The sequence below is a fragment of the Gorilla gorilla genome, chromosome 21 (assembly GCF_029281585.2).
Source record: "Gorilla gorilla gorilla isolate KB3781 chromosome 21, NHGRI_mGorGor1-v2.1_pri, whole genome shotgun sequence".
Taxonomy (NCBI): domain Eukaryota; kingdom Metazoa; phylum Chordata; class Mammalia; order Primates; family Hominidae; genus Gorilla; species Gorilla gorilla.
Window position 1 is genome coordinate 54,959,373 of NC_073245.2, and position 17,096 is coordinate 54,976,468.

The 17,096-nt window shown below is 45.2% G+C and overlaps 1 protein-coding gene and 2 long non-coding RNA genes across 11 annotated transcripts in view; 2 read left to right on the plus strand and 1 right to left on the minus strand.

Moving 5' to 3' along the window:
- PTPRT (protein tyrosine phosphatase receptor type T) overlaps positions 1–17,096 on the minus strand; it is a 1,110,571-nt gene that overhangs the window by 663,105 nt on the left and 430,370 nt on the right. For all 9 annotated transcript variants that reach the window (XM_055373001.2, XM_019017483.4, XM_019017481.4 and 6 more), the window contains exon 6: positions 12,698–12,872. In XM_055373001.2, coding sequence (XP_055228976.1) covers positions 12,698–12,872 — 175 coding nt within the window. The remainder of the gene's footprint in view (positions 1–12,697; positions 12,873–17,096) is intronic.
- LOC129529129 (uncharacterized) lies at positions 5,915–8,153 on the plus strand. Its single transcript, XR_008674549.2, has 3 exons — positions 5,915–6,304; positions 6,722–7,124; positions 7,779–8,153. It is a non-coding gene; the product is annotated as an uncharacterized lncRNA (long non-coding RNA).
- LOC129529130 (uncharacterized) lies at positions 8,626–9,800 on the plus strand. The gene is made up of 3 exons (XR_008674550.2): positions 8,626–8,687; positions 8,976–9,041; positions 9,757–9,800. It is a non-coding gene; the product is annotated as an uncharacterized lncRNA (long non-coding RNA).

Here is a 17,096-nt window from a genome sequence, read left to right on the forward strand (position 1 = left end):
AACGTGAGCATACTGAACCTCATCGATTACATTGGGAACCCACAGCCACCCCAACTGTTGAGATACGGCCGTTTTTGGCATCTGCTTCCTGAGAATTGCTACTGTTTTGTTTTTTCAATGTTTGAATGTGTTGCCACGATTTCTTCATGAGAATCCTTTCTAAATGATTGGTGGTGCTTGTTTTTGAACTGCAAAATCTTTTACTCTACCTCCTTTTCTCCACCCCACCCACCTGCGGTTGGAGTCACTGGGTTGCCGGTAGGTGGACCAACTGGCTTGGGCTGGAAGCTGGGTGAGGCCAGGTACAAGGATAGTTCCCATGACCAGCTGGGCTGGCTGGGACTGTTCACCTGGACACCCTACCTCATGTACCAGGCCCTGACTGACAGGAGGATCACCAGTCCTCCGACTCCTAGTGCAAGACCTACCCTTCAGGATCAGACTTCCAAGCTGCCACATCTGACCAGACTCTACCTGAGTTCATGTAGTTCTCGGGCTTCATGGCCATAGCCAAGTCTGTCTCTAACCCCTTCCCATAACACAGAACACACAATTTTTGCCCTCATGTATTCTGGAATTTGTAGTCTACATCAGGAAAGAACATTTGGGAAGAGACTTTAAAAAAAATCTTCAAAAACAATCAATACGTGACAAGAAAAAGATAATTGCTCAGCTTTCAGATCGTACAGAATTTGGACGTTTAAGCCCAATATCAGTGGGAAAGGAAGAAACATCTTCCCATCTGTTTTCAGGTAGGCTAGAAAGTTTTCATTCAAGACATTAAGCCTGTGGGGGTTACTAATGGCTTTTTTTGATCCAAATTGTATTAATTAGGAAAATACTAATTGCTGTAACAAATAAACCCCAAGACTTAGTAGCTTAACACAATAATAGTTTATTATCACTTCAATATTAACAACAGGCCTGCTTAGCAGACAATTTTCCTTCACAAGGTGATTCAGGGGCCCAGGCGTGTTCAATCTTTTGACTCTCCCCTCACCTTGAAATTGTCTGCATCCAGCTAACCAAAGAGGGGGGTGAGAAGCTGAGGAATGACTACATGCTTTTTAACTCTTTGACTCTGAAAGGACATGCAGCAGTTCTGCTCACATTCCTTAAACTGGAACTATTATCACAGGGCCCTAGTGATTGCAGAGCAGGCTGGGAATGAGGTCCATGGTTAGGCAGCTGCTTCACCACTCTGTCCTATGGAAGGGAGGCACATATGCTTGGTGGGCACTTGGCCAGCTTTATTGGCCTGAAAGTTAGCAGAAAATTTCTCTCAGATCTCGGAAATGGGGAGTCAGTCTGCATTTACCTTTTGCTGTATTTCCCTGGATAGTTAGTGGGGAAACGGCAGAGGGAAGGCCAAGCATCACTAGTCAGAGTAAACCAGAAAACAAATGTCAATTTTCCAGAAAGGGATTCTGGGGCTCAAATAAGTGGAACCACTTCTTCACAGCCACGTCACCAGCTCTGCCTTCCCGTCCATACAGCTCCATTGGCCAGAGGCCCACAGAGGAAGTATCTTCCCATCCAGTTTCTGCACCTGGCATCCTAGATGAATAGTAGGGCACTAAGTACAAAAGCCTTCCCATGGGGCAGGATCTGGGCCAGTACGACTGGCCTTTGGAGCTGGGTCATTCTTTGTTGTCAGGGGGCCATGCTGTGTATCGTAGGGTGTTTAACAGCATCTCTGGGCTCCACCCACTAGATGCCAGTACCCCACCTCTCCCATCGTGACAATCCAAAATGTCTCCAGACATTGCCAAATGGCCCCTGGAAGGAAAATCACCCTCAATTAAGAATCACTGGTCCAGGCAGAGGCTGCAGTGTTTCAGAGGTAAATTAGGCTCCAGTGACTGGACAAAGGCAACGATCTAGAGCATTCTTACTAAACTGGAGCCCATGGGTTTAACTGAGTTTAGCCTAGGCTGGAACTTGGGTTCTCAGAAGAAATATTCCATATATATCTGCCACGGAATAATACATTATGGAAAATTAGCATAAGGAGGGTCAGAAAATAGTCTCATTTACGGGCTCATTATAGGAAGAGGGCAGGCCTTGGACTGTGTGACTCTGATGAGACTGGGTAATCAGACTTCAGCATCCTCAGTGGTAACAGGGGACCATGGTGAAGATTAAACACAACCTCATGAGAAGACAGTCAGTGAAGTGTCTGGCATGCAATAAATGGTCCACAAATGGTAGCTAACTACAGACTTTGCAGCTTGTTCCATACCTCAGATCATTCTTCCATTTGAACACAGGAGGGTAATGTTCCAAGTGAATGAGAATTTAATGCAGTTGCCATTTGATTTAATTTCCAAATGCGTTAAAAGTGTTAATGCAACACATCAGCATGCAGCTGATAAAGTAGTCAAAATAATTCAAGGAAACCAATACTTGTCAGGTTTTATTTATCCACATTTACGCTTTTTTAAAAATAAGCTGGTCTTTGTGCCCATATAGAATACAATATACATAATATCTCCCGGTTAGCCTCCCCTCCACACATATGTTCAAGTGAAGTTTCCCACTTTTCTCCCATCTGTCATTTTTCTCTTTCCATAAAAAGCTAATGGTGACGTTACCAAAGAGTGAAGGAGTCAGAGGCTAAGGGTGGGGAACCGGGCACCCATGAGGAGGATGGGGAATCATGAGGAGAAGCACAAACATAGGCACGCACTTTGTTTACGAACAATTTTCATAGCCATGGCCCCTGACCCAAATCTAGGGGAGCCGGCATTATCATTCCAATTAGGCAGTCATGAAATGATGGTCCTAATCCACGTAGCTAACACAAGGCAGAATCAGGATTTGAACCCGAGACCTCTGATTTGCTATCTATGTGTTCTTGACAATAGCAGTCATGGGGGAAAAAAAATGATGCAACTATTATTAATAAAAGTTAAGACCAAAGAAAGATTAAAAAATAAGAACCAAAGCACCAGCATATTTTCCTACAAAGAATGAAACTCACGCAGAAGATGAGCATGTTGAGGTTTCTCTGCTTTGAAACAGGGTTCCAGGAAAGTCAAGATCAGGCATGAGATGAGAGGAGGAGGTAAGCTAAGCCTACCACAAAAAAACTTCCAGACCTAAGTTGGAGCATATATGATCCATATGCAGGACTCTTGGGGGAATGGGTAGAACTCACACTGAGGCAAGCCTTCCTTGAAAAGGCATTGAAGAAGGCCCAGGAGTTTTTAAAATGACCACTCTAAGGGGCACGTGGTGGGGTGGCTAAGTAGCATGGCTCTGGCAGGGCAACTGAGCCCCCTAAATTTGTAGCCAAATCAGAGCAAAGAAAGACCATAAGAGGAGCACAGGGAATTACAAAGCTCACAGCTCCCATAAGAAGGAAGAAAAGAATTAAGGAAACGTAGTACTTAAAGGAAAAGGTAAAGAAACAGATACCCATAAAGGAGACAGAACTTTCTCAGAGGTAGAAGGAAAACCAGGAGCTCAATCAATAATGAGAACCTTAAAAAAGAAGGGATGGTGAGGGGTCTCGTCACATGCTTGTGAAGTAAGGACCTGAGCACTCTTCCCTGGACACAGCAGATGTTTAAGCCCCTTCTATATGCCAGGTACTGACTCAGGTACTGCTGGTCTAGCAGGAAATAAGGCTTACAAAGCTTCTTCCTCCAGGAGCTCATGTTCTAGTAGGAAAGATGGGTAATCCACAAATAGATGTAAATTACAATGTCAGATAGTGACAAGATCTAGGAGGAAAACCAAAGCACCCTGCAAAGGAACAGAGTTACAAAGGGAAGGGGTGGGAGGTGGGGGAGAGTGTTATTTCAGATAAGGTAATCAGAGGGGGCCTCTCTGAGAAGCTGAAGTCTGAGCAGAGACCAGATCGACAAAACAAGTGAGCTACATAATTATCTGGAAGAAACGCATGTCAGGCAAAGCAAGGACAGCAAGTGCAAAGGTCAGAACTAGTTTGGTGTGGTTCAAGGAAGAGGAAATGGATCAGCGTGGCTAGAAAAGAGAATAAGAGAGCAAATATGGGGGTGGGGCATTACAAATCAAGGACTAGATATGGAGACCATGTTAAGAAGTTTGGATTTTATTCTGAGTGTGACAGGAAATTCTGGAGGCTTTTCAACAGGAAAAAAGCCATTATCTAACTTTTTCAAACGATCACTCAGGCTGCTGCATTGAGAACAGACATCAATGGGGCAAGAGTGGAGCAGGGAGGAAGCTGGAATAGTCATGCAGTTGAGAACAGAATAGAGTTTTGACTCATGCACTGATCAGCAAACTGTGGCCAAATCCAGCCCTCTGCCTGTTTCTGTAAATAAAGTTTTATTGGCACATAACCCATGCTCATTCATTTACATATTTTTTACGGCTGTTTTTGCTACAACAGCAGAGTTGAGTCTTTGCTACACAGATCATATGACCTGGAAAGCTGAAACTATTGACTCTAATGCCCTGGAGAGAAAGTCTGCCAACCTTGTCGAGGATGTTGACAATAGAGGTAGTGGAAGGTGGCAGGCTCTAGATAAACTTAGGAGGTAGAGCAGAGGCCAGATGTTAGCCCAGGCTCTCTGATACCATGCCTGCTCTCTGATCACTGGGTGATATAGCCCTCCAGCTCCTCTTTACTTCTGAGGACTTGTGGAGAACATGAATGGAAACTCTGGAGTCCAGTCTGAGGCCAGCCTTTGCTTTGTTCCACTCCGTATACAAGCACAGAGCTCAAGGTGGCTTTGCCTCTCCTCCTAGCATGAACTTGTCCTCCACGGCTGCTGCCACCAAGGAGGCAGAAGCCAGCAGCCTTGGTCACCTTAGAAGGCCACAGAGGCTGTAGGATCCCTGTAGCAGAAGCTATTGCGTCCCACCGCCACCTCAGGACTTATTATTGCACCGAGTGCAGTCCAACCTCCAACTGCCTCTGCCAACTGTCAAATAGCTAATAGCCATGGGCTTCTGCCAAAGCCCTGGGGAGCGGGGGGCTATATCCTGTATGACAAGACAGTAAAGCCAGAAAATTAAGACCCCCAGGAGCAGCTCTCAACCAATGACTGGAGGGGGTTAAGGTACAAATAACCCCCTCCTCCACACCCCAGGGGTTCTACACTGAATCCCAGAATTACCTAGTAGGATAGAGCTCCAGACGTTCACAGCAGTTACTCACTTGAGAATGTACCCTTTATTCGCTGCCCTTGATTCTCTGTCTCATGTCCCTAAAACCAAATAAGCACCTTGCACTCAGAACTCCTGCCCTGAGTCTGCTTCTAGGGGTCTCAACGCCATGTGCCTTTTATCTTCACTCTACTTTTCCAACGCAGTCTGTGCCAGTGACCATAGCCAGCTGTCTGACAATGGTTTTTCCCTGCAGGACCAGGGAAAGGAAGAACAGCTGGATGCAGAGATCCCACCTTATGAGTGTGCACACTACTATCCATGGCCATGGATAGGGTCCGTCACAGCCCCTAGACTACTACAGGATGAAGCCCAGGCTCCTATTCTGGTACAAAGACTCTGCAAATGTCCCCTTGCCTACTTATCCAGCCCCAAACATGTCACCCACTCAGTGTCTCAAAACTAACCCAGGCTGTCCTGCTGATGAGCTTGCCGAGCCACAGGACCCATCTCAGATGGGGCCAGTCGGAGAGGCTATCCCAGACTCTTCCAGACTGGGCTCATTGTTCCAACCTCTGTACACCTTTAGCTCACACCTGAATGCAGGGTCTACCATACTGGATTTTGCAAGAAATGTGGTATAAAAGAGACAACATGGCCAAGGCAAGGCAGGCCTAGCTCTGCCACTTATGAGCAGTATGATCTTAGAAAGGTCCAGAACCTCTCTGGGTTTCCATGCTCTCATTGGTAAAAGGTGGTTGCTAACAGCACCTACATCATAGGGCCATTGTTAGGATTAGGGAGGTAGTGTGGCAGGTGGCTAACATTAACTGACCATGCAGCACAGATTTGCATGATTCTTCCTGCTAGACCATGAGCTTATTACAGAACCTGACACAGTTGGGCTCCATAAACCTTTATTAAGCAAATGAATACAGGAATGAGTCAGCTACTCCAGCCATTCCATCTTTAAACTAGAGGCTATAAATGCAAATCACTGCTGGCACCAGACTAGTGAGAGAGCAAAATGGGACCAGCCAGGACAGCAGTCAATGGTGGAATGTGTGCTTCCAAAACAGGGAAGCTGAGGAGCCCACTGTTGCCATCCTAAAATGTAGGCTCCATGTAGCTATGCCTGATACAGTCTCAAGAAACTTGTAAATGCTGAAAAAAAACTTAAAAAGGAAAGAGAAGACAGTACAATGTAAGTAAAGCATTTTTGCAACTGACTTCAAACAATGGATTGGACTGGATGACCTCAATCCCATTTCAGAAGAGGGAGACCTTAAGATGATCTAAATTTAAATCTTCATAGTATGTACAGAATATCATTCGTTTAAGCCAGGAAAATGAACAATGGACAATGTCTTTGGGAAACATTCCTTAATAGTGATGTAAAAAATATGATTACTACTAAAGACATAATTTTATACTTTCTAGTACTAGGATGTATCTGTTTATATATGTTACATATATATTATGCTATATATATGTGTTTTATATATTATATGTATGTTATATTTTCTCCCTCTCATAGGACCTATTTATATATATTCACTTCCATTATTCAGATAAGGAAAATGATGCCCAGAGTAAATACATGATTTGCTGAATCCCACAGGTACCAGGGAGCAGGACTAAGATGGAAACTCAAGTGTGTTTAGAACAACAGTCCCTACTCTTGATCCTAACAACCTCCCTTGGTAGGAAGTCACATCAGTGTTTAAACTGGAACCGCTAACAGCACTAGTATCACATTTCTTCTGAGCACTAATTCTCATACTGATGAGTGTTCTGAGTGCATAATAGGTGGTTAAATGGAGTTGAAAGATTGGTTTAAAAATCACCACCGACAAGAAACTTTTTATGAATTAGAAAATTTTCATCAAGACACATCTGCATAACTTTGGTTGAAGACACTCAAGTCCTTGAGGCCAGCTAAGACACCTTGAAATTGAAGACACTCAGAAAACCAGAAGCAAAGCAAATGAATAAGCACATTTCTGAGCACTGGTCTGGAACAGGTAGGTTGAGGGGCCGAATTGTCAATTGAGCGAAACCTCAATTACAGAGTAATCTAATGTATACCCAGGTACATTATCACAACTCAATAAACAGCTCCCCAGAATTAAGTAATTCCAATTTGCTTTCATTTCGGTCTGTGTGTCGCCCTGAGAATTTGATATTACCTACCCTCACATTAGGCAGCATCTTCTGAAGTGCTAATCTTTACCATCTCAGGATCACACGTGAGCTGTGAGCCAGTCAGCCATGAATACGCCTGTTTGGGGAGAAAGAGAGACCAGCCTGGGCCTCTGCTGTTCCTCTCAGCCTGAGTACCTGCTGTGGAAGCCAGCACAGGGGGTTTACGGCTCCCAGAACCCTCGGGTGCTGAAGGGCCCAGTGACCTCCCAACTGTGGAGTGGTTAGGGTTTTGAATGAACAATACCAGGAGAGGGGTGGTCCATGTAACTAGATGGCTGAGGACAAACAAAACTAGCTACTTTTCCTTTGTCCCCAGACCCGGGAATCAGCTTTCCCGATCCAGTAGGGGTGAACACAGGAAAGGACCAGAGAATTCTGACCTATAGGGACTTGTGATGGTCAATATTAAGTGTCAACTTGATTGAAATGAAGGATGCAAATTATTGTTTCTGGGTGTATCTGGGTGTTTCTAGGTGTTGCCAGAAGAGATTCATATTTGAGTCAGCGGACTGGGAGAGGCAGACCCAACCACAATGTGGGTGGACACCATCCCATCAGCTGCCAGCGCAACTAGAAAAAGCCGGCAGAAGAAGGTGAAAGAAGCGGACTTGCTGAGTTTTCCGGCCTTCGTCTTTCTCCTATGCTGCCCTCGAACATCAGGCCCCAGCTTCTTTGGCTTTTGGAGTCTTGGACTTACACCAGTGGTTTCCCAGGGGCTCTCGGGCCTTTGGCCACAGACTAAAGGCTACACTGCCGAGCTTTCCTACTTTTCAGGTTTTGGAACTCTAACTGAGCCACTACTGTCTTCCTTGCTCCTCAACTTACAGACGGCCCATCTGGGTCTTCACCCTGTGATCATGTGAGTCAGTTCTCCTTAATAAACTCCCCTTCGTATATACATATATCCTATTACTTCTGTCCCTCTAGAGAACCCTAATAAAAGACCCCATGACCCAAATGTCCCCCAGTCCACACTTTCATATTTCCTCCCTCCCTCTTCTTATACTCGGCACATCACCATGTACCAAGAGAGAACTGGGCCACACTTTACAGAACAGGCCTGACATGATTTCCCCAAAGCCACAGAGACAGTCATCAAATCGGCACCTGGGTCAAATGTCCTGTCCCCACCCATGGAGTCCTTCATCTCTCTTACTTCTTTGTCTGAGAAATCCCACCCCTATGGGCAATTTATTTATTTTATTTAACAAATACCTTAGAGTGCCTATGCAGGGCAGTGTTCTAAGAACTCCTACATCCATTATCACATGTCATCCTCATGACGCCTTCTGAGGGAGGTAATCCTACATTCCTGTTCCCAGATGAGCCAGCTGAGGCCCCAAGAGGTTTGATCATGTTCAAGGTCACAGAGTTGGGACAAGGTGAGGCCAGAATTCAGACCCAAGCATCTTGGCTGCAGAGTTATCTCCTGCCCTGAACTGGAACCAAAGGGTGGGAACCTGTGAGGAGGAAGACCTTGAAGACGTGGTTTTCTTTCTGTGATATCCCAGGGTTGTGGGTGACGTCAGTCCAAGAAGGAATCCAGATCCCATCCCATAACACAGCACTTGGCCCTTGAGAATCCTTTTTCTTTTTTGGTCTGTTTTTCAGATTTTCTCCCTTCTCTGAAAGAAGGATTAATGCTTTTCCCTTGTATTTTTTTAAACAAGTACAAATACTTCAGTATTAAAGTACTTAAGCATCCTGGCTCCACAAAGGCAAAGGGCTCTTGAGAGGTAAGTAAGTCATTCTTCATCACACAGTTTCTTCCAAACGCTCAGGTTTGCTGCCTTCAAATGGGTCCCTGGGCACCCACTCCAGGGTGACAGGTTTCCTCTGGTTGCTTCTGCTCCTGAGGGGGTCCCTGCCTTTTATTTTCTTGTTTTGCTTGGATGCCACTAACTCTTTAGCAGTGTGTGTGGGGTCAGGGCAGGGGGTGAGGGTAGGTTAAATGTATTTCTCCAGCAATCTGGAAGTTAGCTGACAGGAAGGGAATATCACGTGTCAAAATGGCAAGTTAGCTAGACGGACCCAGGGAATCCTGCTTGCCTGGTACCTGGGCCCCTTCAGCACTGCTCATGACATTGTGGCACCAGGTAACAGTAAGACCACAACCCACCAGCCCTCCAGGTGTCACCAAATAGCATGAGCCAGATGCAGGTCGGACTCCAGCTGTACCCCTTGGGATGGCCCTGATTCTCAACCTGGCTGTGCTAATTCTCCCACTCATGAAATGAGTTAAAATAAAACCAGTGTACAGAGCTGCAATTAGGAAAAAATCAGGTAACATATGTGAAGGGACTTCTTTACATGCAAGGGACCAAGCTCCTAGCTTACCACCATCATAATATTTAAATGGAGGAAAAATGGGCACTAAAAAACTGATAACCTATGCCAAAAATATGGATGAATTTCATCGACGTGTAATAAAATTACACCTTGATTGACCAGATTACAGGAAGTGCCAACCCCCCACTGTTCAATGTGAAGGAGACTGGGTGCCACCCACCACCCCACCCTCCCTAAGCTGGAGTGGCAGGGGCTGCAGGTGAGTGGCTTCAGAGCAGTGGTAGCTGCGGAGTCATATTGCCAGGCCTGGCTACTGAACCCGGGCTAGCACCAGCCCCTCCTCTTGACTTGGGCCCAGGATGCACAACCAGCAGAGGACAAATCAGTGTCCCCGTAAACCCTGGCCATCTCTCTGAATAAAGCAAGGATGCTCCACCACATCCTCTGTCCTAGTAGCCTCTTGGTTTCTCTTCCCATAGCTCCCATCCTGCCCCTGAATGGGGGCATAAAAGCAAATAATAAACCAAGCGTTTTCTGGTTCCATTTGTCTGCGCATGGGAATTTCAGAGTGCTACACTAACTCCCATAGCCACTGGTCACATTCTTTTGCCACCAACTTTGCCCCATGTACATGCAAGGTGCTAGCAAGACCATGAGGAGCAGGAGCGAACACAGCACACCCTCTCCTGGGGCTCTCAATCTGGTGTGGGAGACCAGCCACGGAAGGTATAAGACACATTCCAGCAGGACATCTGCAAATACACATTCACTGAGTACTTGAATGGCCTGCAATAACCCCTGTGTCACATAATAAGTATATAATAATAATAAATCTTCAAAAAAAAATTTTTTTTTGAGATGGAGTCTCGCTCAGCCGCCCAGGCTGGATTGCAGTGGCATGATCTCAGCTCATCACAACCTCTGTCTCCTGGGTTTAAGCGATTCTCCTGCCTCAACCTCCCGAGCAGCTGGGACTAGAGGCGCGAGCCACCACACCCAGCTATTTTTTGTATTTTTAGTAGAGACGGGGTTTCACCGTGTTGGCCAGGCTGGTCTCAAACTCCTGGCCTCAGGCACATGCCACCACACCCAGCTATTTTTTGTATTTTTAGTAGACACGGGGTTTCACCATGTTGGCCAGGCTGGTCTCGAACTCCTGGCCTCAGGTGATCTGTCTGCTTTGGCCTCCCAAACTGTTGGGATGACAGGCTTGAGCCACCATACTGGGCCACACGAACTAATCTTATGGCATCAACAAAGCAAAGATAGGAGCTTAATGCCATCAAAGTGGTGGCTTCTTTTCTATGTTAATAACATTTAATGTAAACAAATTTAAAGATTTTTAAAGTTTTTTTTCATAACTGCCTAACTTGTTGATCTTTGGCTTAAATGTTCATGGCATTATGGTGAGGAAATAATAAACTCCTGCTGAGGCCAATAATTCATTCACTCTTCTATCAGTCCACACATTTTTTCAAGTTGAGCCTTGTGAAATGACTGATTGTGCAATCAAAACAGGTGAACACTAACACTTCATATGGTTTAGCAAACTGAGAACCAGTGCCAGGCACTGCGCTGAGTGCAGGGACTTCCAACCCAGCAGACAGCCCTCCTCTCACAGAGCTTAGATCCTAAAAGGGGAGACAAAAAGTCACCAAGTAAACAAATAAAGGCAAACCAGCAGTTTAAAGTGTGATAAAAACTATGTAGAAGAGGAGACCAGGTAATGAGAAGGAATTGTGACCACCAGGAAGGGAGGTGTGGGCGGGGGGTCAGGGAAGTTCTCTGGGAGAAGACGACATACTGGCATTTCAGCTGAGACCTGAATGACGGCACATGATCAGCCATGTGAATGTCTGTATGAAGTCAAGACAGCCAGCATAGAGAATCCCAGCCTGCAACCCCCAGTCCAGTTGGCCCAAGGATCCCAGTCACACTGGGTCAGCAAAATGAGGTCAAAGTTTCCACACCCACCCATACTTTGACAAAGGAAACTAACTCAGGAGGCCTCAAAGGCTCGATCAGTGGGGGTTTTTTTGTTTGCTTTTTGTTTTTTCCCTTCAAACACACCAGGTCTCACTCTACAGCTAGCATAATAAGAAAAGCTTCATTATTTCATTCACTAAATTATGCTATATTAAAATTTTAATCGGCAAACATAACATTGGTAAAACGAGTACATCCATACACTGCTGTTACCAGTGTAAACTGTCAAACCATTTTTTTTTGCAAAAGCAATATTGCAACACAAAGAAAAATCCATAAAGATGCTCATATTCTTGGCCTCCCGACTCTACCCCCAGGGAATTTATCCTAAGGAAATAATCTGGTTCAATAGAATAAAATGTTCTCTCCAGAAGAACTCCATGGAGGTGCTAATTGTTACATACACAAAGGAAAGAAAAAAACAAGACACCTGGAATTATCCAAATGACTGCAAATGGGGGGGTTTAACAAAATAGGGTAACTCATTGGATGAGATAGCATACGATCACTAAGCATCATAACAAAGATGACAAAGTTGCAGAAAGAAATGGGATATCTGGCTTTTTGAGAGAAGCAGAAAACAATCTGCATATTTTAATGGAAAGCATGTAAACAGTATCTCAAGGTGAACAAGAACAAGAAAATTGAAAAGAATTGAATCAAGGCCAGTGGGGTGAGGAATTATTCATTTCAAAAGTCCTTCCAAAATATTGTCATTGTATTGAGTTTTCAATTTTTAAAAAAAATCCCTCAGAAACAATAGTACGAGAACACTGCCACAGCGTGCCACCCAAATACAAGGACATTTGTTCATTCTAACTTTAAATACAAAACAAAGCCAAATTTGAAGATGTCTTCTGTGTTATATATTCCACAGTCTTTCACGTATGGCTCCTGTATGTGAGACTCAGCTTGGAATAGCAATGCAATGTTGCATGATTTTACGATAGTTTCTCCTGTTTGGGGAGTTTGTGTTGGGGAGGGAGACCAGAGTGACTAGAAATTAATCTCCTCTTTTACTGAATGTGGGGGAGGATCAGCAGATGAGAAAAGGGGCTTTAAGGCCCATTAACGCCGACCTTCCGTGGCAGTAGAGGCGCAGGCTGGAGGCACTCACCTTTCACGATCAGCTCCGCGTAGTTGGACACACCAGACCCACCATCAGAGCGGATCACACAGCGGTACTTGCTGACGCTCCGCTGGGCAGTGTCTGCCACACTGACTGTGGCTGAGAAGCGCCTGTGGTTGACCACACGGGTGACCATAAGGGCCGTGTCCCTGCCATTCCATTGCTGCAGAACAGAGGAAGAGAGGGAGAGGAGGAATCATAGCATCATAGGCTTCTAGGTGACTCCCAACACGGATGTCCACCCATCCTCACACCCCTGGGGCTCAAGACTTTCAACTATAAGAAGGGATTTCCAGCCAGGCACAGTGGCTCATGCCTGTAATCCCAGTGCTTTGCAAGGGCTGAGGCAGGAGGATCATTTGAGGCCAGGAGTTTGAGACCAGCCTAGGCAGCAAGCAAGACCTTGCCTCTACAAGAAATTTTAAAAAATAGCCAGGCATGGTGGCACTCATCTTCAGTCCCAGATACTCTGGAGGGTGAGGAAGGAGGATCGCCTGAGCCCAAAAACCAAGGTTGCAGTGAGCCATGATCAAGCCACTGCACTCCAACCTGGGTGACAGAGGAAGGCCCTGCCTCTTTAAAAAAAAAAAAAAAAAGGCAGGAGTTTTCATGGCTGGTTTGTGCTAATGATCTGATTCAAGAATAAACTTTGCTAGTGAGATGATTTGAGGACACAGGCCTGGTGGTAAGAAGAGAGGAAAAAGGCTCCTTCTAAACACTTTGGCTCAGCCTGCATTTGGGGCTGGCATGTAGCGCCTTAACTTTCCTCCCTATTTTCCTTTTTCCCTTAAGCAGAACTCATAGCATTCTTTCAGACAAACTTCAGCAGACTTAGTGAAAACCCAGCCCACGGAGAATAAACACAGCCTGGCTCACAGGCCCTGTGGCTAGTGCCCTGCTACCCCACCCCACAGGCTCTGAGCCCCACCTGCCCTAAGCTATCACCACAGGTAGGGAGGGGATGGGAGCTTTCCAACACCTCTCTTCCTTGGCACATGCTCTTTCCTCTGCCTGGAGGGTCTGGTCTCCCTGGGGACGCTCCCTCTTCCGTAAAAAGCCACGTTCAGCTCACAGCCATCTCTAGTCAGTTCTCACAACTGTCACACCATCTCTGGAATCTTATCTATGTATGATACAAACTTTCCACACACGTTTGCCCACAAGTGTTGCCCATTTTACACTGAAGGACTTTCCTCTGTTCATCTTTAGAAGCTTGTCTGAAAGCTTCCCAAGTTGGTAGACATTTCTAGAATCAAGGTGAATACACGTGGGCTTTTGTCTTCAGCATCCTGAGTCTCAGGAGGGATATCCTGAGTTTGAACAAACCTCTTTCACAGTTGCAGGTTATGAGAACTGGTAAGGCACATGCATGTTGGTGCAGTTTGAGTGGATGTTTATTAATGTTATTAACTGGATATTTATCTGCTATGTGCCAGCCCCTGAGCTGGGTATTTTTGTATAAATCTTCATTGTGTCTTCACAGCCTTGTTTGGGGAGTGTACAACTGCTGCTCTTCTCAGAAGAAAAATCCAAATGTCTAACAGTTTAACTAAATGTGTAGAGTACACAAGCCCCTTATCCAGGTTTTCCAACTTCAAGTCAAGCACTGTTTTTACTAAGACCATATTCTCAGTGCCTGCTTTAATTTGAAAACGTTTTTCCCCAAAAAGTGAAATTGACTCCTTTAATTATCTGGACTTAGGGAAACCTTATGACTTATGATTCTCATGCCCTGAGTCTCCCAGTCTCGCAATGCGATCTTCATTGTTTCCTGCACCAAGTAAACAGTTTCCCCATGTGCATAACCTACTTTCATCTATGTCATCTTTCCTCACCCTCTACAGTGACCTGTCAGGAGAGGGGCACAGGTACAGGTAGAGCCACACTGCTCAGCTCTATGGCAGCAAATGAGGGGAGACCAATACCAGGGGAAGGCAGTGATCATGAAGGCCAGAAACCCAGGGTATCCCAGGCCCCCATCAAAGGGCAGCTAAGAGAGACTTGCTCCAGGCTAGACAGGGAGATTGTAGGTAATATTTTGCTGCTGCTTTTTACTTTTTCACATTCTTCAAACTTTCTGTCTCAAACACGTATTTGCTTTATACTTGAACATAAAAAAAAATGGTATTGTTCAAAAGCCATGGCAGAATGAGAGGCAGCCATAACTCCCTCTCATGCCAGAAACTAACCAACATGTGGAATAGTTAGTACACATCAGAGCAACATGCATGGGGCTGTAAGAGGAGAATGTGAAGCCAAATGCCAGTTCTGCAGCTTCCAAGCTATGCAGACTTGAGCAGGCAATTTCACTTTTCTGAGCTGGAAAGTTTCCATTCGCTTCCCCGAATAAAAACCAGTACAAGGTAATGGAAGGGGAGAAAGGTCACTAGGGCTGAAACTGCCATCCAGCTTCCTCATGCCTTGAGGCATCTTTGCAGGAGATGGCACAACTTGGACCCCACTATGAGAACCTAGGAGACACCACATGCAATGCCCCGGAAATTCCCAAAGTAGTGCAGGGAGAAAGGAGGGAAAATTCCAGCAAACACCAGGAATGTATCCTGATTTGGAGAAGAGATCACTAAATGAATAGGAGGGCCTTGGAAGCAGGGGGTCATCAAAAGGAGCCCATCTTCCCCACTGCTGAGCAAGGCATTTCAGGGCCACCACGGGGGATAAGAATGAGTGAGTGGTGAGGCTTTGGCTCAATATTTTCTAATATGAGTTATTTATAACATCATAAACATTTTTATTTTTTCTTTATTAAGCTAATAACAGCTAAACACTACTATGTGCTAAATGTTTTATATGCTTTCTCATTTATTCCCCATGAAAAATAAGGTAGGCACACTTCTTATCGCTGTCATATATAAGAGGAAACTGGGCTGGGCGTGGTGGCTCACGCCTGTAATCCCAGCACTTTGGGAGGCTGAGGTGGGCAGATCACGAGGTCAGGAGATTGAGACCAATCTGGCTAACACGGTGAAACCCAGAAATCAGGTAGCATAAAAATGCACAGAGATACAAATGTTAGGATGTCAGGAAGATGGAGCAGGACATTGAAGGAAAGCCCAAAGTCCTGGGAAATGCCACAAAGAAGCATAGCAAGGATGTGTGCACACAGAAGTCCAGGAAAAATTCTGTCAGATAAGGCCCTTATCGACCACTTGGCTTCTTGGAAATTTTCTTCTGGTTCCTGCAGTAGTTTTTCAGATTTAAGTATATCCTTCCTCTGAACTTTTAGGGCATGCTTCTTTTCCTTCTGTGGCAAGATTTTCAAGTCAATATGTGTGTTGTTCTAAAGTGAAATCATCGTCTGGCCCTCTGATTCCACGAGTCAACTCAACAAATGTCCCAGTGGGCCCCAACAGGTGGTGTCTCTGGTTGGGCTCACTGGAAGCAGACTTTGACACATGGAGATTTATCAAGTGCTTTCAGGAGAAAGGATATAAAGGACAGAGTGAGAAAAGGGGCTAAGAAAGGATGAGATCACAACTGGAGTCAAGCTCCAGCCTGGTCCCACAAGGAGTCATGGAGTATGAAGTGTACCCCAGAGTGGATGGTACCTTGTGGTTGAACTACTGTGTCCATCAGTCATTGGTCAGGGCTCACGAGGCAGAGAGAGGAGGAAACTTCTTACTTGACGGAGGGCAGCTCTCTGGGAAAAGGAAGCTGTGAGGCTTTAGCAGCCCACATGCCCAGTGCTCTAGGGTTGAGGGCACTTGCCTGCAAAGGGGATCTGTCCAGGACACTAAAAGCATGCATTCCACTTGGCACTTTCCTGTCTCTGCCTTCTCCTACAGTAAATTATACGTTGGGTTTCCTGAAATCCAATGAGCTACTGCCTTGAGATTTTCTGGCAGTCTGTTTCTAAATCTGCTTTTTTTTTTTTTTTTTTTTTTTTACACATGGGGCTGGGAACTGACCTCAGTAGCACACTGGCAATACCAGGTGTGAGCACAGCTGTAATTAAGCACTGCTTCCTATGAAATGTCACTCCATCTCACATAAATAAACCACTCCATAGCTGAGTTTGATAAACATTTTGTTCAACTTAACAAGATTTATCTGAGTGTTTATCAAGTAAAAGTCACATTAACTAACAGTTTTGAAGGCTGACTTTGTGCCAGCCACTGTGTTAATGGCTTACATAATAGACTGTTCACTTGATCCTCTTAAAGTCCCTGTCAAAGTTCTTCTCAAAGAGTGGTGCCTGAATCTACAGCATCGGCCTCATCTGGGAACTTGTTAGAAATGTAAATTTGTAAGATAATTCTAGGGCTGATATCCATTTGGAGATGTTGTTTACTGGGGTTGATAGTCTGAGGTTTTTCCCCTTTCTCCATTCTATTATTAATCATGCTGAAGATGTACTCATTATTTTACA